The sequence below is a fragment of the Coturnix japonica genome, chromosome 1, assembly GCF_054131305.1.
Source record: "Coturnix japonica strain WE chromosome 1, WE-NBRP24, whole genome shotgun sequence".
Taxonomy (NCBI): domain Eukaryota; kingdom Metazoa; phylum Chordata; class Aves; order Galliformes; family Phasianidae; genus Coturnix; species Coturnix japonica.
In genome coordinates this window covers 21,023,032-21,044,973 of record NC_140663.1, presented here as the reverse complement: position 1 = coordinate 21,044,973, position 21,942 = coordinate 21,023,032, and the positions used below count along the sequence as shown (strand labels likewise).

Below are 21,942 nucleotides of genomic sequence, written 5' to 3'. Positions count from 1 at the left end.
TACATTTAAAAGATGGAAAGACAGAAAGCTGGATTTAAGAGCTTTCTGAGCCAACAGATCTTATTTAGTAGATCTTTCCAATTCCAGGCTGGTAGATAATGACAGTGGAAAATTCTTGAACAAGATGCCAGTTCCTCCTACAACATGGACAAGCTTTTTAAATAGCTGGGAAGAACTGATGATAAGTCTAGATGTAAATATTTCTTAGAAGATGTAGTTTGTACAATGAAACAGATGCTTTCCTTCCTGTTTTTTTTTTTTTTTTTTTTTTTTTGTTTTGTTTTGGTTTGGTTGGTTGGTTTTTTCCTAATATTGACTCTCCTTTCTGGTTTATGTACCATCTAATGAGTTACTGAACTGCTGTCTCAAAATGAAGCTCTGTCATTTCAGTGAAGAGGAAAAGAAACACACTCAACACTACAATGCAAAGCTTCATAACAGAAGCACTGAGAAGAGACAGAAGGATGTGGAGAATTTCAAAGGCTTCGAAAATCTAAATTCTTGTACTGTATTTTAAGTACTGCTAATTTGTCACTGTCTGTGACATAATTCTGTCCTTAATCTGTTACTTTTATTACTCTGCTTTTCTCAGAGTTCTGTAACAGAATTCTAGTTGTAGAGCAAGAACTGTATTGAAATTTCCTTCAGAAAAGAAAAAAATAAAAATAAAAATAAAAAAATAGAGAATAGAAAAGGAAAAAGAAGAAAGTGGCAGGTGAAGTGTGGAACACTAGATGGAATACTTCCTCGTTTCCAGCCAACAAAAAGCAGTTCAGTCATGATACTATTATATACTGTGTTGAGCACAACTTCAGGCTAATCAAACCTTGCATTTTAGCAAACTTCTCATTGAGTCGTATTAGTTCAGTTGGAATTCAAATCTGCTTTGAAAAGATAATAGTTTTGGAAAACCACCTAAACTCATTACTTTTTATGCTTGGTAAATAGGGATACACTGTTTTCCAGATCTCATATGATAACACCATGTATTAAAAACTGCAGTTCTTAAATAAGCGAAAAAATATAAAGGTAAAATGTAAATATTTAGTTAACACAAAAATTTTTGTACCTTGCTCATGATTGCAGCTTTTCTGGTGTTTTTTGTTCGTTTGTTTGTTTGTTTGTTTTCCCAAAGCCATCAGCCCAGAGGTCTCTGCAAGCATTTGGACACCAATGCACATTATTGTATTTATTATATTATATTATATTACATTTGTATGCCAAGTCTATACACATTGGATCAGTTGCCATGGGTACAGCACCTGCTTTTTATTATTTAGGCCATGACCATCCTAACTGTAAAAAATAGCTTAGGGACCATCATCACCCATATTATACTTGAAAGTTAAAAAGTAGTGTGTTGTTATCAGGATTTCTGAATCTTGCTAAACTGAGATAGCAAAATAACAATAGCTGAATTTTTCCAACTGAGGACAAGCATTAAGCTTTGAACTGAATTGAACTGAAGCATTTGCTCATAAGGAGTAGTGAAAGATGCTGAGAAAAAGAGGATCTTTTGGGGTAGAAAATCAAGGAGTATCAGGAAGAAACAATTCAAACTGTCATAAAGTTGGTTTGATCAGTAGGTTTACAGACCTATCAAAAGGTGGGAATACCTGGAAACAAAGCAGTATTATGGTCCATGCACCACTGCTTTCATTCAAATTATTATCACTAGTGTATTTTTAATCATCAAAACTGTTATTATCATTATTAAATGTCTGTGTGTTTCGGTTTCCCTTCAGTGTGGCAGAGTGCTGAGTTGTGAGCTGACTTCCCATGACTATTGGAACAGCTAACAGAAGCCAGGTGGAAATTATGGCTACAATGACTGACTGGAGGCAAGAAGGCATCAGGCTTTGTTCCAAGGTAGCGGGCAAAAAGGTGTGCTGTAATTTGCAGTATCTTCCCTGGAGGTTTTCAAGGCCAGGTTGGATGGGGCCCTGGGCAAGCTGATCTAATACCTGCTCTAGCAGATGGCAGCCCTGCCTGTGACAATGGGGCTGGAATGTAATGACCCTCTAGGTCCCTTCTAATCCAAGTTATTCTATGATTCTATGATTCCATGATGTGTCATCATCATTCCTATCTCAAATACGCTAAAAATTCTGAACATTTTTGGTTGTCTGATACCCTTGATCTCAGTAATTAAGTGTACTGTAATTAAGTTTCCTCAAATTCTCACAAGATGCTGGCTGCTGCTGTCATTTCAGTCATCTGGACAGTTCTCGGCTCACAATTTGCTTTTTGACAAGAGCATTGGCTACATCCATGGGTCAGAAAATCTGTTTGAAACTCTGACCTTAACATTTGGAGGAGAGAGTACATCAAAGCAGAGGACTACAAAGGGGAAAGCAAAAACAAAGACCTTTTCATGTTATCAGTGAATGCTTAATTCATGTCACAACAACAGTTTTTCAGTGGTGATTCATGTGCCCTTCAATGGAATAACTTCAAATTGGTAGACCATCTGTTAGTATGAAAGAAATCAAATGGAATGATGAAACAAAGTAATGGAATATAAAGAAATTATTTCTATGTATTTGTTATTTCTGATAATATATGGTTAACTTATATTTATTATCTTTATTTCCTCCCTTTGGGAACAATACAATGTTCTTCTGAAAAGATTAACTGGCATGTGATGTGTTTAAAAAGACAACAGAGTGGGGCTAACCCACAAAAAGACATAAAATTCTGTTTAGACAATTCCTTAAAATGCTTGAGTCTGCTTTAGGTTACTACAGTAACTGTTTGGGTGATTCTGCTTGAGCTGGTGAGGTTGAACAATAGGACCTCCAAATATCCATTTCAAACATTTTCTGACTATGCCAAAATTCAGATTCCAAAAGTTCATATTCATCAGCCATAATAGTGGAGTGTCTTAACTTTCCCTGAGAAGAGATTGCTTTCAGATATTACCAGAAATATATATGGACTGCAATTAAAAGTTACTTGCTCTTTTTCCTACATTGTCTGTAGGGATAGATTTTGTAAACATTCGTAGCGCTTGTTGGCTGAAATATAGCATGTCACTGGCACGAGAGGATATGTTGCTTTTCCTCACTTTATTCACTTCTCCAGATTTTGACAATGCCTCAAATGAAAAAAAAACAAACACAAAACAAAACAAAACAAAACCATCTTTCTCTCCCTTTACCTGATCCCGTGTGGCAGACACCAGTCTTGTTTCTGTTCTGCAGCCTGGTAAAGACGGACCATCCCTCTAGCCCATTCTGGCTAAGCTGTTTCACCCTGCAGGAAACGACTGCATGTTCAGTATTCAATATTTAAGCATGACTTCACACGCTAGTGGGTAGGGAAAGAATCTCTGATTATCTACTCTATTGAATGCTTAACATAGAACATCGTTTTCTGGCCTGCAGTCTTCGCATTCAAAGCAGTGTACTAAATATTGGAAATACGTTTTTTCTGTTCCTGTTTGCTTGTATGAAAGATACGTGTTTATTTTATGGGGAGAAAAAAAGACATTTTCATAAGGAAGTGCAAATAGAAACTTATTTCATTCTATTTGAGCTATTATTGTCTGGACATGAGAACATTCATGAGAGCTGCAGAAAATTAAGGTTCAGATACCCCTAAGCAGGGTAAAGATGTAAGCATGATCTCACAGCATGGGTAAGCTATTGATCTATTGCATGGAATTTCTGGGAAAATAGATGAAAAGGAGAAAGACATAAAAACAACCTCAGTTCTTCCAGCTATACACTCGCAGAGAGGCTGGAATAAGCAGCCAGTGTCAGGAGCACTCTGAATAGCATCTGGTAATTGAGGCTTACGTTTCTGGGTTCAAACCCTGAATCCACTGTGTCTTGTTAGGTAGCTCAGTGGCCTATTTTGCTCCTTGCTTTATGGATTCTTTTACAGATTTTATCTTTAGAAAGGAGTGCCTATTCCTTTCATCAATCTTATTTCTGTGGACCTAATTTTCTGGAGGCATTTATTGCAAGCCTAAGCACTGGAGCCAGGATGGTGGATTCCATTTCACAGAAAAAATGCTTTAAAGAGACAGCATAGTGCTTACAATTGCTATACTTAAGTCTTTTCATGGGTTTAATCCTGAATTATTACTGCTTTTGTGCAAGAGTATAATTTATAGTAAAATGAGTGAAAATACTGAAATGAAGAAGATAACGTATTGCTCTTACCTTCTCCATTTGTAAAATATGAGGGTCAAAAATGCCTTGTTCCATTTCTAAGCTCTGTGGAAAAATAAAAAATAGCTTCAGAACTCGTACTTCATCAGGTAACTGACTCTCCCTAGGCTAGAGTACTGGCTTTCCTTCTGCAGTTGAATAACTCAGTCCTGGTATTCACTTGCTTTTTGTATGGATTCTTAGAATAAAGCTGTTAGTATAATTTGTGGCCATGTATTTCATGGCTCTGGTTGTGATTATCAAGAATTATCAACAAGATCAATACAATGATAAAAATAGCGTTCATAAATGGAAAGAAGTTTCTCATTAAAACCATTAAATTATAAAATTATTATGGAACTATAAGATAGTTTTTGGATCTGGAGATAATTTTTATGGTTATAAGTGTTATGAATTTTAATTTTTTTTTAGGTATACAATTGGGATCAGAGAAAATCCTAAATCTAAGACTATGTCAATAAATTGCAACTTCTGTGAGTGATAGGATAGATATGCTATACATTCTCCCACTTAAAAATAATTTATCTCTGTACTGTCTTTATACGTGTCATGGTTTTATGATTTTTGGTTACTGGTATTCCACAACATCATGTAGGGCAGTGGGAGTTAAAGTGTTAATGCATCATATACACCTAAGCAGATTTTTTTTAATGCTTTTTGCAAAGGAAGATGTACTTTTTCAAACAGAGATTTGAGTTTATTAATAGGCTCCTGTGATTATCCAGGTATACCCAGTGTTAGCTGCAGCACTAACATTGGTTCTGAAGCTAAAAGAAAACATACTCCCCTTGATTGATTGTTTCAGTTTAAGGTATTCAGATGCCAGGGGATAATATTTAAAACAGATGTTCTTTATACTTCTAATATAAACTAAAACATCATTTTGGGAAACTATAAAAAGAAAACAAGTTGCTGCTGTCACCAGATATTATTGGTTACTTTATTTTACTGAAACAAAGGTGTAGTTATACTGATACTTCAGAGAAAATGGACAGCCAGGACAAATGTAAAATAAAAAAGCATTTATCCAGATTGCTTGTTCATTTTGTTTCTTCTTTCTTCCTTCTTCTTTTTTTTTTTTCTTTTTACAACTGACAAAATTAATGCTGCAATAAAATGCAGAACACAAGCATTCCTTTGATGCAGAAGCTTTGTTTGTTTTCTCACTAACAACTCACATAATTTCACATCTGGATTTTATATTCTATTTAAAATAATTATGTAGAAATTAACTGATATTGTCACATCAATGGAGAAATTTACAGGAAATACTTTGTTGTGCATATTGTATATACAAATTCTTATTAAATACTCATTTAACTTTTTATTGCTTCGGTAGTGAATCTAAGATCCATACTCCAAATTTCATTGTTTAACACTGTCCTTAGAATCTGCTTGCTCTAAGATCATCAAGCTGTGTCTACAGATAGATCAGTTGTCACTTTCTGCTTGTATGCAAATAATCTGAGCAGCTACACACTGAGAAAGCATATGAAACTCCACTGTTCTTACATTTGTATACCTCTCCAATACTCCACCATAGCTGCTATATTCAGAGAACAGAAAAAAAAAAAAAGAAGAGTCAGGACTGAAGTACTTGAAAAGGACATACTCTTTCCTGCACTATGACAGCATTCTCATCTAATTCCATTTTTCCATCATGCTCCATGTCATCACAAGGTCACTACCAGTGTCACACTTCCTCTCTGTCCCCAGTGCTACTGTCATTACCCAAATCTTTAACTTATTTAGCTTTTTTTTTTTTTTCTTCCCTAAACAACATTATTAAAATGAATTAGTTTAAAATAAGTGCAAAAAGATGCAGATAAAAAAAACCACAATATCCTTATTTCCAGTACAGTAACACAAAAACTAGAAAGCATAATGGTATTCTGCTGCCAAATGAGTCAGAGGCAGGGAAGGCCAAAGGATTTTCCGGGTGTCATCTTCTTTCTTGAAGTCTGCCATGGCTGGGGAAGTTCCAGAAGCTCCAGGGAACTGATGGCCAAGTTTGCACCAGGACTACTGCCAGATATTAGGGAGACAGTTACCAGAAGAGACAACTGACTGTGGGCTTACAGGTGACTGGCAATGTGGACATACTTTTATACAGTGTTTTTTGTCAAGAGGCTGAAAGGTAGTAAAATGGAGAAAAGTCACAACACAGAAGAGTAGAATGATAGAAAGGCTTAGGTTGGAGTGGGCTGTAAAAATCATCCAGTTCCAATCCCCTGCCATGTGCAGGGCTACCACGCCACATCTCAGGCTGCCCAGGCCCCATCCAACCTGGCCCTGAGTGCCTTCAGGGATGGGACACCCCCAGCTTCCCCAGGAGACTGTGCCAGTGCTTCACTGCCTTCTGAGTAAAGAATTTCTGAACATCTAACTTAAATCTCCCATCTTAGTTTAAATATATTTTTACTTTCAAAAAAAAAAAAAAAAAAGGACTGAGGAGTGACACCTGAGTGAAAAAGGCATTAAAATTTATTTTAATGAATTGACAGCTGTTACTACATCTCAGGCAAATCTTATACTTGTGAGTTCATCTCATTCTTCATCTTTATGAGTTACACATCCTAGATCATTGCCAGTGCATGAACAGTGAACAGCAAAAGTAAATACATACACTCCATAGGGAGCAAAAACATGAGCAGAGGAGACTGTATGTATCTACAGTGGATTGCATGAGTTTTATGTAAAGTGTGATTCAGCTGTCCTTAGCATATTTAAATTGGTGCTCATGTGGGGAGAAATAGACTATTTTTGCTATAACTAAATCTCCATCAGATGTTCTTTAAAAGAATACAGACGGAAAATAATCCCCTGGGAAAATGATTTCTGATTTTACAGTATCTTTTTTTTTAAAAATACATGATCCTTAACATAAAACTTTCATGCCAAATTTCAGTCTGGAGCAAAGTTTTATTGTTGTTATAAGCCCCAGAAAATAGGGACTTATAATGTAAATCCTGACAAGATCCTTAGCTACTGTGGTACAAATGGCAATGGTATAACAAGTAACGTGCTGCATATTATGGTAATATTTCTGGTAATAAATAAACACAAGACAAAACATGCCATTTTAATATTCCAAAGTCATATACCCAATATGTTAATATACTATGATACACCATCCTAAAATATAGTGTGCAAACAAATCTAAGGCATCATGCCTTTATAACTGCCCACCTAACTAGAAATAAGTAAAAACACTGATAATATCAGTGTAATGTATTGATACAATACGGTTTTACCCCAGCAGTTACCTCCTTTTATGTGGATCTTATTTTATTAAAACTCTGTTTGTGGTCTGTTGTTTTGTTTTTCTTTTTTTAATTTACTTTTATATGCAATCAGAATTGAACATTCACAAAAAAAAAAAAACAAACAAAAAAACCAAAACAAACAAACAAAAACAAACAAAAAAACAAAAAACAAACAAAAACACGGTGTGTTATCAACAGTGGTTTTCTCCTAGAACAAACACAAAGCATCATCGCAGACACCCTGAGGAAAACAATTCCATCCCAGCTGAAACAAGGACAGAATCCTGACTGGCCCTATATGAAAAGGGAAAAGTTCACTTACAGGAATAGAGAATAGGAATATGAAAAACCTGTTGATTACTAGGAAAATCATGAGGGTATCAAGATGTACAAAGTGTGAATACTGCAGCACTCAGATGTTAGAGAGAATGTGAATGAGGCAACATGCTCTTCCCTGTTCCAAAACTGAGGGTGTCTGGAGTCAGCTGGGGAGTGAGCGCATGGGATTCACATCTCTGCCCCAGACCATGTATTGAATGGCTAAAAACACTGCACTGACCACTCAGCTTCTCTCTAGGACTATGTTTTCTTTCTTGTGGGGCATGGAGGTCATGAAATACGTAAAACTGCATGTGTGCTTGAATAGGGTGTTTTGGTATCCAACGCCAATTTATTCTCTTCACTGATATTTATCTCGAATGGTGAATCAGCCAGCATGTTTCAACAAGAGCTTACCTGTTAAGTTATATCAGCAGTCCTCACTTTTGAAGGAACCTACGTAGTTTTATCTAATTAATGAAAAGGTAAGTGGTTTGAATGTTTCTGGAAAGCATAAATAGTACTACTGGAAGGCACTGTTTTACTTTACCCACTTGCAGTGTTAGAAATTAAGGAAAATAATATAAATGCAGCAATCTCAAATGATAGAAAGCTGTAGACTGAAAAGCTGCATCTTCAGCAAAGTATTGAAATAGTTTCTGTCTCTGTGAGGATCTGAAGAAATCAATGATGAGATTTTAGACTGATTTCCTAGACAAATATGTGCTTTTATTGCCCTGTGTAGAATGACTTCATTATCTGAATGACAGAGAAGTGACCACAAAACTTTCCTCCTTCAGGCCCTGTGGAGTAATCAAAAGGGAACAGTCAATAGTTGATGAACTTTTGCTTGACAGCCTGTACAAGCCTATTGACTTAATTTCCTGGCACTATTTTCTATAGCTACAGCCTCATTGTAACAGCCTCATTGGCCAACTCTGCAGAGAGAGCCATCAGTTTCTTCAGGGGGGGCTTTGTTTTGCCTCTGTCTTTCTGTGCAAAATCAGTGACAAGTAAGTTTCGGTTCTATACCAGTCGATTTTCTACTTTCCATAAGCATTAAAATTAAATTCCTTTGAAAGTGTGCTGTTATTTTATGAGCCACAGGGTGATTTTTATTGTAGCATTTTAAATCTTCATTCAAACCTGACAATTTTAAGCCTTTCACAAGCACTGCATTTTGTATTGAAAACTGTTCAGAAAGAACATGTTGTCTCTCTACTGCTTTTACTATGCATAAAATGGATTTAAAAGGAAGGCACTCCCAAGAAATTAAGCCCACAGGGAAAAACAACAACAACAACAACAAAACAACAACAACAGAACATGATCTGAAGAAAAATATATTGTTGTTAACATTCAGTTTTCATGCACGTACAACTCCCTTCTTTGTAACGTGTCACACTTCCTGATTTTGTAGGCTGTAGACATGGACATTCTGTGTTTTTAATATTTCCTACTGTACTAATACAGCTGTCAGTCTATGAGACAAACATTTTTAGAAAAGTTCACGTTTTAAAATACACTCAAGCCCATAATCAGCCAGTCAATAAATATGCATCTTACACTTCCTTGCTATTGCAGTGTGAAAGGGAAATAAAGGACAAATCTAACCTCAATCAATAACTAATTCCACTAAGAAGAATAAACAGAAGTTTGGTATCTGTATGTCTATTTGATGTGCTTGTACATACTTAGTGCATAAAGATGATTGTGCATGAGGGGCATACAGCAAAAAATCAGAAGTTCATCAGTATTTCAAGCCTAGTGATTGATTCCTGAAATCAGATCTATAATGAATATAAACTGAGAAAGTCACAAATAAGGAGGCCAGCGGGAAGTCACGAATGCATGTGCAACTTTCAATTAAAAATATTTGCTCTAAGCTTTTTTTTTCCCTATATTTTTAAAAATCACACTCAGAAGATGTGTCTTGCTTAAAATTAAGCAAGCTGATTTGTTTTATTATGCGCTTGACTCATAACATTATCTGCCCTCCTGTACATAATTAAAAAAAATAAAGGATATTGATTTTCATGCCCAAAGGGCTAACATTCAGGGAAGCAAAACTACAAACAGAACCCAATCCGGACAAACTCTAAAAGGAAAGAGGTAGTGAAAATGTTCCCAGAAACAGGACAAGTAGCAAAGAGCTAGTTTCAGCATCCATGTCTGCACTGGCACCCTAAAAGGCATCACACCCAGCCTGGAGTAAAGGGAGTGTGAAGCAGCTTCATGTGCTACAGCTTGGGTGACAGTGCTGAGCACATGTTCAGATATCCAGCAGACACAGCCCACTAGAACTGAGATCATGCATAGCATGGCTAGTACCTACACTAGCAAACTGCCAAGACTGGATAGCTGAAGGCAGACTGCCCACTGGGTGTGCTTCTGCACTGCTCTGGATGAAAGAACAAGCTGGGGAGCTGCCGAAGGATAGCAGTAGGTTGAAACAAGCCAAGTTATTTTCATGGAATATGCTGAGAGTTGCCAAAGCAAGGATGATCACATTTTCAAGCCAGTAAGTATTTTCAGCATACTTGAATTTATTAATATAGGTATATCTAGAGAGACTGACAGAGGAACAGCTACACAGACACAGCTGCTTGGCATCCTTAACTGTAAAACATGCACTGGAAGCCAGTTATGAACTTTTAAAATTACTTAATGAATCTAATTTAAAGCAGGTTTCTATCACCCAAAATATTTAATTATCTCAAGTCTGAATTTTTTTACTGTGAGGTGACAGGCCACTGGCGCAGGCTGCCAAAAGAGGTTGTGGAATTTTCTATGCTGGAGATGTTCAAAATCCATCTGCATATGGTCCTGGGTGACTTGCTGTAGGTGGCCCTGCTTGAGCCTACATGACTTCTACAATGGGACCTCTGGAGTCGTGGGTTTCGAGACAGAAGGGCAGAATGAGATGTAGTTTAATGCGGCATTTGGATGGAAATGGGAAGTTGTAAATTATCCTCTCATGACAGAAATTATGTTTCAGGATGAGTATTTCAGTTTGATGCTTCAGTATGTCAAAAGTGATGTTTCTTCTTTGTGGAAAAAAAAAAAAAAAGTTGGTTGTTTTTATTATGTAGTCCCGTGGAATTCACGTTGTTACTTTTTTTAAGTGTAAATTAGATCCACCTACTTTTTTTTTTAATTGTCATTGTTTGGATATGAACTTTGTACTTCTACTTTTTTTTCTTTTTTCAAAGGTCAAAACTAGAAATATTAACTGACATTTTCCTCATGACTAAAACCAGGAATTTCTGGCAGACTCCTATCTTACTGTATTTGTGTCAACTCTTCTATGTTGAAACGAGTGTTTAATTGGACGCTGAAGATTTTTTAAAATTTCCTCAACTATGCAGACACAACTGGTAAAGGCAAAGAAAGTCAGCCAAAACTATGAGAGCCCATTTCAAATTCCAATCCAGTAGCAAATTGTATTTTGATCCCCAATACATATGTTAAAAGCCCTCTTTGATATAAAGTTTGTTACAAATGTCTAAAAACAGCAGTATCCTATAAAACATAACGTAACTTTGAAGTTAGTCTCATTTTCATGAAGCTTGACTTGGACTCTTCCATCTTAAATTATTATATGACTCCGGAGTCATATATCTCCTTCAGGATCTGTAGGTACCATGTTGGTACCATGTTGGACCAGTTTTTCTTGTAAAGATGACATTTATTTAAAGTGATGAGTGTTAGGTCAGTTCAAAAATGCATCATTATGGGTTTGCTTCTATTTTTTTTTTTTTATTTTTTTTTTAGAAACAGAAATGAAATTTAGAAAACAAAGCTGTTTGTTTAAAATGTATTTATTAAAAATTTGGTGCTTTCAAGAAATTCCTTGTAAAAAATTGTCCACCCAAATCATTAAAAAATGCATCTATTTTAGTCATTCAGTTACCATTTTTCTTAAAGAAGCCAGACAATAACCCTGATGATTTTTTTCTTAAAAATAATTTTTTAAAGCATTTTTTTCCTTAGAATTATTTTTGTTTATGTTATGGTGTCATTTCTCTTCATTACGTATCACTTGTTTGTGAATCATTATGACAGCTAACTTGTGTACTCGTTTTCGGAAACTACAGTATTGGATATTCATCACTTGTGTCATTTATATGAAAGCTGTTTTCCTCCAAATTCAATGTTCTATGCCAGAATAAGATCACTATCTTCTAAGTTGATAAAAAATGCAAATAATGCTAATGATTCAGGTTTTAATAAAATAATATATATGTTTGAAAAGTGAGTCCGCATTAGGTTCAACACAGCCAAGTGCAAGGTGTTGCTGCACTTGGGTCAGGGCAATCCCAGATATGCATACAGACTGGGAGAAGAACTCACTGTTAGCAGCCCAGAGAACTTGGGGGTTGTGGTGAGTGAAAAGTTGGACGTGAACCAGCAGTGTGCTCTTGCAGCCTGAAAGATCAACAATATCTTGGGTTGCACCAAAAAGCAGGACAAGGGAGGTGATCATCCCTCTCTACTTTGTCCTTGTAAAGCCCCATCTAGAGCACTGCGTCCAGGCCTGGGGCCCTCAGTACAGGAGGGATGCAGAGCTGTTGGAGCAGGTCCAGAGGAGGACAACAAAGATAATCAGAGGGATGGAGCACATCTCCTCTGAAGCTGGAGTAGTAAATTATTCCTTGTGGCCTCTTTCAAGAAAAAGCTTCACACAGGATCCCTTCATATATTAAAATGCTAATCATAAAGACCAAAACTTTCAAAACAGAAGTTGATAACTTTGCTGAGTGCTGCAGATACGCGTACTTCAAAAGAGAACTAATAAGAGAAAGAACAGTTGTACATTTAAAAAGAACCAGTTTCTCAGAAGAGACATTGTCACTCAAATCCAAGCACAAGCAGTGTTACTTACCATTCCCCAGCCAGAAGTCCCGTATCAGGTGGCCTCAATACATGGAAGATGAGCAAAACAGAACTGAAATAGCAACAGGAGCATTCTCATAATACAAAAATAGAGCACAGATAGAGACAGGGAGAAAAAAATCACTTCACAAAGAATGGTAAAACTGTAGAGGAGAGATCAAGATACAAAGCAACAGTGGGAAACTATGAACTGAAGCAGAAAGGGGGAGTAAAAGAAGTATCTTAATGTTTTCCTGTCAACACAGAGGCTGGCCAAGGAAGCTGGAGTTAACACTGCTTTTGTTGGTTTACATTACATGATGTTTCCACCTTTTGGAAGATGCATTTGATGCAAGAAAAAAGAAGATTTGAAATGTTGAACTGAACTGGCCATATAATTCATTTAAACTGAATATGGGACATTTGCTGAAGTAGTGCCAAATTAAAAAACAAAAACACAAAACCAAGTCAGAACAGTATTTATTCAAAGTAGGACAGCTATGACAATCAAGTTAAACACTATATGGGGTAATAGAAACAATGTAAGACTTTTGTGTTTGGTTCCAAGCCTAAGTAGATTTTTTTCAATTAAATTTACTAAGAAACAAGGATTATTAGTATACTGATAAGTTCTCAACACATTAAAGAAACACAGTTCACCTTCTTGATAAAATATGACTTGGCAGAGGTTGTTTAAAACATTCATAGTACAAAGGGTGCTGCATAGGCTGAGAACAAAAAAAGACTTAATTAACAATGGCAGGTATACACTGTCATTTGTGTTTGTGAAATTCAAATAAATGGATGAGGCCAATAATGCAGAAGCAGATACTACGTAGTGGAGCAGGAACAGATTTATCAAGAGTGCCAAGGAAGCAACACTGTTTACCTTCTCCTGCCCAAACAGCATGTCATGGGATAAAGGCTGACATGCAGCTGCACATTTCCTGAAGCCACATGGATGCATTACACATTGTGCCATCAAAACACAAATGCTTCCTGGCAATGGAAAAATGCCTCCTATTTTATATCCATATAAAAATAGCCATGCATGAGTAGAGACACAAATGATGAAACAGTAATTCTGCTATCAGACATTAAGGTATTCTCAGAAAAGGAAACCCCAGTAGCTCTTGGGGAATTCCCACTTGCAACAGTTCTAAGCATGTTTCCAAGAAACTGCTGTGTTTACTTCCCTTCTTCCAATAAAGAAATATTAGCAATACTTAATAGGCCTCATCATTACATTGTTGACTTTTCTCTTTCTCATGTATCATGAGGTTCCTGGATTCAGTTTTATGATGTTTTCAAAAGACCTTTTGAGTAGGCAAGGAACAGGTAGCTTAGGAAGCACAGACACAAACATTTAGCAAATCTAAGCAAAAGTGCAATACCATCTATCTTCTTTTAGTGTTAATACATTTTAATATTTTAGAAAATCCATGAAAATAGGGATTTATTTGGGTAAACTTTATTTAATTTAAAGTGAACATGAAGTAATTGCCCAGTGATTGCAACATAGAGGTTCTGAGGAAGTCACAGGAAAAGGAATGGGATAATCCCTTCCTATTTTGATAATGTTGTGTACTGTCCATCTGCATTTGCAACAAATATATCTCCTAACACTTTTGGAACAGTGATTGCACATAGCAACCACTAGTAAGCTAGGAACTTTTTCTTCATGGTGTTTCATGGATGATCATTATACTCATGTATTAATAGGGTATGAAAAGAACACTTTACCTGGGTTTCACAGATTGGTAGTGGCAAAATGCTAAAAGCACACATAAAGCAGCCATCCTGAGAAGTCCTCTGTGTCATTTCATTCTGACATTCTCTACCCTTTATCCAGTCACTAAGTAATCGAATAGCTCCTTTTCACCTGGAATGCATTCAAATTCCTTCTTGGTCAGATAGATCTGAGTTGGTATCTCTACCCACTCAAAAGAAAACTGTATGGATATATGCCTTCCTTACCCTGTGGAAAATCTTTCTCCTTGACTGAGCTCTTGAAACAGCAAGACATGAGACTGACTTTAGGTTTTAGACCTTAGACAGGTGAGAGGAGTATTACAGTCTCAGATAAAGATTTGTTGTACAGGTGAAACACTAAAGATGCAAAGAATCTTTCATGGTTAAATCACTCTCTTGGAAAAAGATGCATTCAAATGCTCTCAAGGTGAGAAGAAGGTGAAAAAGAACTGAATATATATAATCAGGATTCACAGTGAATGCTTTAACCAGTCTTTTTTGGCTATGCTTTATGCTTTATCTGCTCAGTATGAAGTAAATAACTGCCAGGACAGACTGCGTAGAAAAGCTAGAAGAGGCCTGGAGCTTATTACCGCCTGTTTAAGAGAAACAGCCATCTACTACTCATCGCTATCAAGAATTGATTGGTTCTGGAAATTACACTGCAGAAATAGAAGACTTTCAGAACCTCTAAAAACATTTTAACATTCACGTATAGGATGATATGTGCTTGGGATCTAAATCTAAGAGTAGACTGGTAGACATATTAGAAGATTCCCAGTTATTTGTCGCTGTGGCTTTTGGCTTACTGAACTGGATTTTGCTACATAAATATATAAAAGACTACAATCCCTCAGGTGTCACCATCCATTTCATAACTGCTAGGTGACCTTCTGCTACAGATTTAAATGGCCTTAATGCAACATCTGCACTGTCTTTCAGAAACTGAGCACATCCCAGTCAGAATACCAGACACAGTATGAAGAGCTTAAATTAAAGAGTTGCTAATGGAAGTTGGGACTTGGGAAGTCTAACACTGAACTTGCTTTATGTAAGCATCAGCATCGGTATTAGCCACCTAGCAGCAGCAACCAGCAAGTACTCAGAGAAATGAAAACAACAAAACCCATCAACAATCAGAATACACTTCTTTGTCCCCCCCAAAAAATGAATCAAAATATTAGCACCTTTAGTATCTTAAAAACTCCTGACATCATAAACACATTTAAAAAAAAAATTATATGTGCTGTCTATTGACTAGTTTCTTTATAACTATTACATAGCCTATAGCTGCACTACGGTCCCTCATTTTTTGCCTCATTCTACCTTTTTCCAAATGAGAACAACCTCATCTGCAAACTTTCAGCAGCATTCTGTCACTTTCTATCCAAACCTAAATTTTTCCAAATGCAAACTAATAACTCTGTGAAAGAAGTTTTGGAAGAAAATGGAAATTCTAAAGCACACCTGTAAGGAACAGAACAGATTTGCAATCTGGACAAAGTACTGAGAATGTTTTACTTGCATTGAAAATACAGATTCCCTGTGCACTGCTGTACTCATAAGTGAAACAGAAGAATACACGAATGTTGAACAGAACATATGTGAAGTTTAGTAGTTTTGAACTGATAAGTGTCTTAAGTGAGAAACTCATCCATTCTGGATTAGTCTAATGTTTATATGATTTACTGTTTATGTGGGATCTGCCCAAGACAAAATGAGCTGACCTATCATCACCTGACAAGTCTTTTTGTTGTAGCAACTCTCTTTGCGTAACTCTCATATGGCGAGGATGGCTATAGACTGACTTCATTAGTTTCTAGTTACAGTAAAGGACCTTGCCTAATAGAATAGTTGAAGTTTGCACTTAATAACTGCAGCAGCCCCAAGTTTTCAAGACCCTTCAGGCTCAGAGAAGAATCAAGGGCCAGACTCTTCCTCATGCAAAGAAAAAACTTGATCATGCATATGTAACACAAGCAGAACAAGGAAGGAAAGGAAAGCCTGTGAATTTCTAAAAAAAATTGCCCTGCAAGTTGCTTTGAAAATATAATTTTCTTCCATTTCTTAAAAAAAAAAAAAAAAAAAAAAAAAAGCCCACAGTTATACTGTGGGAATAGGAAAATTGATTCTCACTCAGATCTCTTTGGGAGAAAGACTACTGACATTTACTGTCATTCCCCAGACACAGATAACAGAGCTACATCTCCTAGGGATTGCTCCAGTTGCAGTAAGACTCTTCAGATCTGCTTCACAACCTGCAGGGATGTTTGTCAAGCATTTTTCTACATGCTTTCTTGACCAGTTAGTCTGACCACATTTGAACTTCCTTTTGCTGACCATATTAGGAAAACCCACACTAATACTATCCAGTGAGAATATCCCTCACTGTAAAAGGACTTCAACCAACTACAGTAAAGCTTTACCAAAATATCCTTCAAAGTCACCTACTCAGCAATAGAAATACATTCAACTAGAGAAAAAGTGTAGATTCATGTTTCAGTTACTGATCTCATTTTGGTTCCTCTAAGATAAGTTTATCCAGGTATAACTGGGGAAAAATAAATAAATAAATAAATCATAAATGAGTAGTTTCTTTGCTTTGTTTTGTGGATTTTTTTTGTTTGTTTTTTCACAAATAAGAAAATTGGCTTTAAACAAAAAACAACTAGAAAAGTTTGTCTTTTCTTTTGAACTTTGCTACTGTACTGTGTAGGTTATTTCATTACTTCTACATACATCATCTTTCATTACTTCTGAGTTGTGTCACATATTTCCAGTGAACCACTCTGGCAGTTTAATTCCATGAGAAGATACAGAAACATCTTAGGAAAGCGCTAACTACCTTGGAACTAATTGAGGCAACTAAGCTCATTTAGGTCCTTCCCTTATTAAGGGCATAAATCTAACAAAGAAGAGAACAGAGAGAATTTTGCTGGCCAAGAAGTCACAGAACACAGCTATGGGAAAACACAGCAGGAAAACTGAATACTTAAAGAGTTTTTATTTTGGGGGAGGACTTCTATTCGCCTTGCTACATTTAAATGTTTTGTGTCAGGCTGGATAAATCCAAAATCCTTGAAATAAATCCCTAACTGTGAAATGAGTTAAAACCTGAGCTTTGAGGGAATATTCTTCTTGCTCTGCCTTTGACTTGCTTGAAATGACTAAAAAAGTATAAAAATAAACAATTCGATCCAGATGAAAAGAAATAGGATAATAATAGCAGAAGAATGAATATGTAAAAAGCTAAAAGGATTTTTAAAATGCACATATTTGGCATTATTCCTGGCAATTTAGTAAAGTGTTTGCCAAGGGGCAAGCTAAAACCTGCTTTTCACCTCTTGTGTAAGAGAGAACTTATGTTGAAAAACTTTCCAAATTGACAGTAGGACAGCCATTTTTGAAAGACAATAGGAAGGGCACAAAGGATTAGTAAGTAGACAGAACTTAGATATGAACTGGTTTTAGTAGCTTACATACCTTCTTACTTAAAAACTGATTCACTAAGGGAGCTTCGGTCAATGGTAAATTTATGCTTCTGTCTTGTTTTCTGTCACTTGGACTCTGGAAGAAGGGCATCTGATCAGACTTGTACATACTGCACTAAGGGAACAGGCTCACTCTTCAGTACATGGTAGAGCTGGTACCTCCATCTGTTTTGCCATTAAGAGTGAAGGACGTCAGTGTGCGGCACGAAGATTTGGAACAATTTCTCTCGCCTTCTGAAATGCTCAGGAAGCATTTGGAGCCAAGGCCATCTGACAGATGTCTGTTTCACTCAGGACTAATATCAGTGATCAGTATCATGCAATATTTGTTTCTGCACTGAGACTCCACCAACCAGTAGATGTAAGATGCTCTAGCAGGTAGATCATCTCATACATACTTTCCTAGTAAACAGAACCATGATTGTTATTAACATTAAATATAACACAGACTTTCAAAATCTATATTGTAGATGTAAACTGGCATTAAACTATAATACTAAATGTTATAAAATGCTATTATATAAAATTATAGAGGAGAAGAAAAAAATAAACTTTGGAAGTTGTTATTTTAGACTAAGATTTTATGTTCATTCTAACATGAAAGAAATTTACGAAATAAAATGTTTTTGTTTTTGTTGTTATTTTTTTCCTTTTAATAACTATCAAAAACTATATCTTACACAGGAAAACATCCAGTCAAAACAACTTACTCCATAGCTGACTTAAAATATGACTTATTTCTTGTCAGTTTCTTAATGTTCACAGAGTCACAGAATTGTAGGGGTTGGAAGGGACCTCCAGAGATCATCAAGTCCAACCCCCAATTCCTCCGAATTAATACATTTCAATAAATGTCTACAGTGGATGGACTTCTAACAACCCTCATTGACTCTGACATTTTAATTGTATTGTCAGCCAATATTTTTTGTTATTAAAGTGGGATTTTCCCCTGTTACACTGAAGACGTTTGACACAAAATACACTGAGCTAAACAGATATATGCATTTAAGTATCTGCATAAATGAATAACTTTTCCTCCAGAGTGTTTCACTCACCTAGTTCATTCTCTGTGCTCATAAACAAACTGCAAATATTCTTCTCAGTAATAGAATGTTACCAAATTTATCTTTCCCCTCATATCTGATAATGATCATTTAGAATAAACATTTATTTTACTCTGAAGAAAGACAGGATAAATGTGTACAAATATAGATACACAAGAAGACATTGGAAACACACCCTGTCTAGCAGAGTAAAAGTGATTTGGGACTCATAAGATACAGAGTCAAATATAACTTCTGACATTCCTTTACTGTCCTATTTTCCAAAGATAATGTGCTTTCTTATTTCATTCCCTGTATTTGCAAGACAGAGATAACGGACTCTATTGTTGGATAGATACATAATAAAAGAGCAAAGCACTTTTTGCCCTGACAAATTTCCACTGTGAATGGGTTAGGGTGAGTGATATGAGTCAAGACAGTATGAGTCTAATTTATCCTGAAAACATCTGAGTTACTTTGTGAAGCTAATCTTAGTTCAATAAAAATACTTATGCAAGTACAGGCTAAAAATGCAGTGTAATAGCCAGCAAAATCTCTGCATTGGTTGATGAATCTGTACCAAGCTTGCAGATTTTAGATTCTGCTCTGTGCAATGTCTGTAATGCTCCTGTAAACTCCATTGAACAATCATCAAAAAAGGTTGTTGCACTGCTAATTCTATGATGAGAAAACATTACCAAGTACGACGGCAGTGTGAATGTTTCAGTGGTGGTACATACATCTAACCAGATCATCCCATTGCAGAGAAAATTTAGGCCTCTTTCTATTCCCCTTAAAGTAATGTATAAATCACTCATTCTGTTCAAGAGATATAAAACAAGATCCTGTAAAAATAAAATTGAGAAATTATATATTCTGTGCCAAAATATGCTATCTTGAAAGGCCCAATGCTTATGTTAACCATTTTGCCAATTTCTACCAAGAAATGCTTTGAGGACAGCGCTGATATTTTATGCTTCATGTGCAAGACAGAAAACTGGGGCAGCAATGACTGAGCCATAGAGCTTAGGGAATAATTTATAGTTAATAATTTATTATAGCTTCCTTTCTTCCTTTTTGAACAGTTGTGAAAGAACATTTTCCTTTCAGCTGTGAAAGACAGTGGCACACAGGGTTGCTCAAGGTGAGGAAGAGGCCATTAGATATTTTGCACCAATGGAGCCTGCCTTCTTGCTTAAGTCCTTTGTCCACACGTCTTTGCTGCATGGTGTGCAGCCACTTGGACTTGCTGGTTTGTGACTCAGTGAGGCTGGAATGCAGGCTATAGAGCGCATGAAGAAAAATAGCTTTCAGTTGCATGTTCATAAGACCTACAGACCTTGATTTGGATGTTCAAAAGGTAACCCTCATCTGCATAAGTCTCAAACATAGAATGGGATACAGCTTGGAAAAGATGTCTGGGATTAATTTCAAAATTTATAGTGCATTAATACTATCTATTTATTCATTAACATTTCCCAACCTTTGTAAATGAGCTTGGTAGTAGCCTAGTTAATAAGCTGTTTATTACAAGTATAGAATAACTAGAGACAGTAGAGATTAATTCAGTTTAGAAATTTTATAATTTATTTATAGTAACAAACTGAAATAGATCTTTAACTCATCTGTGAATACAAGTCTTGCACAAACTGTGTTAATTTGTAAATGTACCATTCTAAAAATATTTCTACCCATGTTTGGCCATATGTAAGACCACTCTGGCTACGCATTAAGTTATGGATACATAACATTTGTAGAGTGTGTATTTTATACACACTGTGTACTTGATTATGCTGATGATACACAACTGTAAGGGGAAAAGAACAGGAGATCAGAGGTAAAGTATTGCAGCTAGCATACAACCAGCAGCCACACTTTTTGTTCTCTGCAGGACAAGGAAGAACTTAAAATGAATAGCTTGTTGTCCATTTTCAGTAACTGTATATTAGAACTCCAACTATGACTTTCATTAGTATAATCCACTATTCAGTAAAAACACATATTTTAAGCAGCTGCTCAGTAAATTAATGTCCTATGATATTCTTGCAAAGTGAGCACAAAATGAGTAAGAATATTGCCATGGAAAGTGTAGTGTTTCATTTAAATGAATGTTTGCGGATTTCACCCTTCATTATCTGCTTAGCTATACTCATCTGCAAATACAGAACTTGGAAGTTTTGCCTTTTTCGAGTATCAACAGCTGAAATTCTAGTTCAGATTTTTAAGGGCTGGAAATCCGTAAAAGAATGGGAAGAAACACAAAATCAGGGACTTTCTGAGCTACAAGTTTTCTAACTCTTACATACACACAGATGTAAATGTATCTTTAAGCCCCTACAATTCTGTGATTCTGTGATATTATGTATTTGCATGTATAGGTACATTACATATATTAAAATACACCAACAAAAGCAATAGGAAAATTTCCACTAAAGATCAACAATAAATGATCAGTTCTAAACAATAAGTTTAGAAATTTGTTTTTAAGAGACATAGTTATGGACAGCTACAGTGAAGACAAAACAGTTTCAAGTCTTTAAATACAGACACAATAAATTCCCTACCACAACAGTACAAAACCAAGACAATGTCCAATGTTTGTAGTAATATGTAGCTCCCTTCAAAAGTATTGTTTCCTATTTATTTCCATGGAAACTAGAAGAAAAGGCGCAATAACACTACTTGATAGAGCAAATTCTTAGCTGCAAAACAATGTTTTTTAACATTATAACCACCACTAGCCAATATGTATGGATGAGCTGATCGTGACACTCTTAATTTCCGGATGTGACAGCTGTGCATGTCTGTCTGGAATGTGGCTTGTCTTACACTTCGATGTCATCACTGCTGAAATGCACACTCACTACCTCACTGTGCTCACATCCACTTGCTGGTGTCCATAAATGTTCAACAAGCAATGACGAATGTTAGTAGGTGCATTTTTTTCCATGTGGAGGAATTCAGGGACACACACTTGCTTTGCATGCATTTCTATGTCGGACACCATTTTGTCAGACTG

General features: G+C 36.1%; 1 protein-coding gene across 7 annotated transcripts in view; it reads right to left on the bottom strand.

Moving 5' to 3' along the window:
• The window catches only part of LOC146762306 (uncharacterized), a 54,547-nt gene that overhangs the window by 14,953 nt on the left and 17,652 nt on the right, over positions 1 to 21,942 (bottom strand). For 2 of the 7 annotated variants that reach the window (XR_014938980.1, XM_085527526.1), the window contains exons 2-4: positions 4,170 to 4,223; positions 3,161 to 3,255; positions 1,070 to 1,153 (exon numbers count right to left, since the gene is read on the bottom strand). Coding sequence is in view for 4 of the 7 variants with exons in the window: in XM_085527526.1 (XP_085383652.1) it covers positions 3,241 to 3,255; positions 4,170 to 4,223 (69 nt within the window). In the remaining 3 variants the exon portion in view is untranslated. Of the gene's footprint in view, positions 1 to 1,069; positions 1,154 to 3,160; positions 3,256 to 4,169; positions 4,224 to 17,872; positions 17,957 to 18,039; positions 18,283 to 21,942 lie in introns of all 7 variants that reach the window. The other 5 variants (XR_014938998.1, XM_085527581.1, XR_014938950.1 and 2 more) reach the window with 4 other exon arrangements.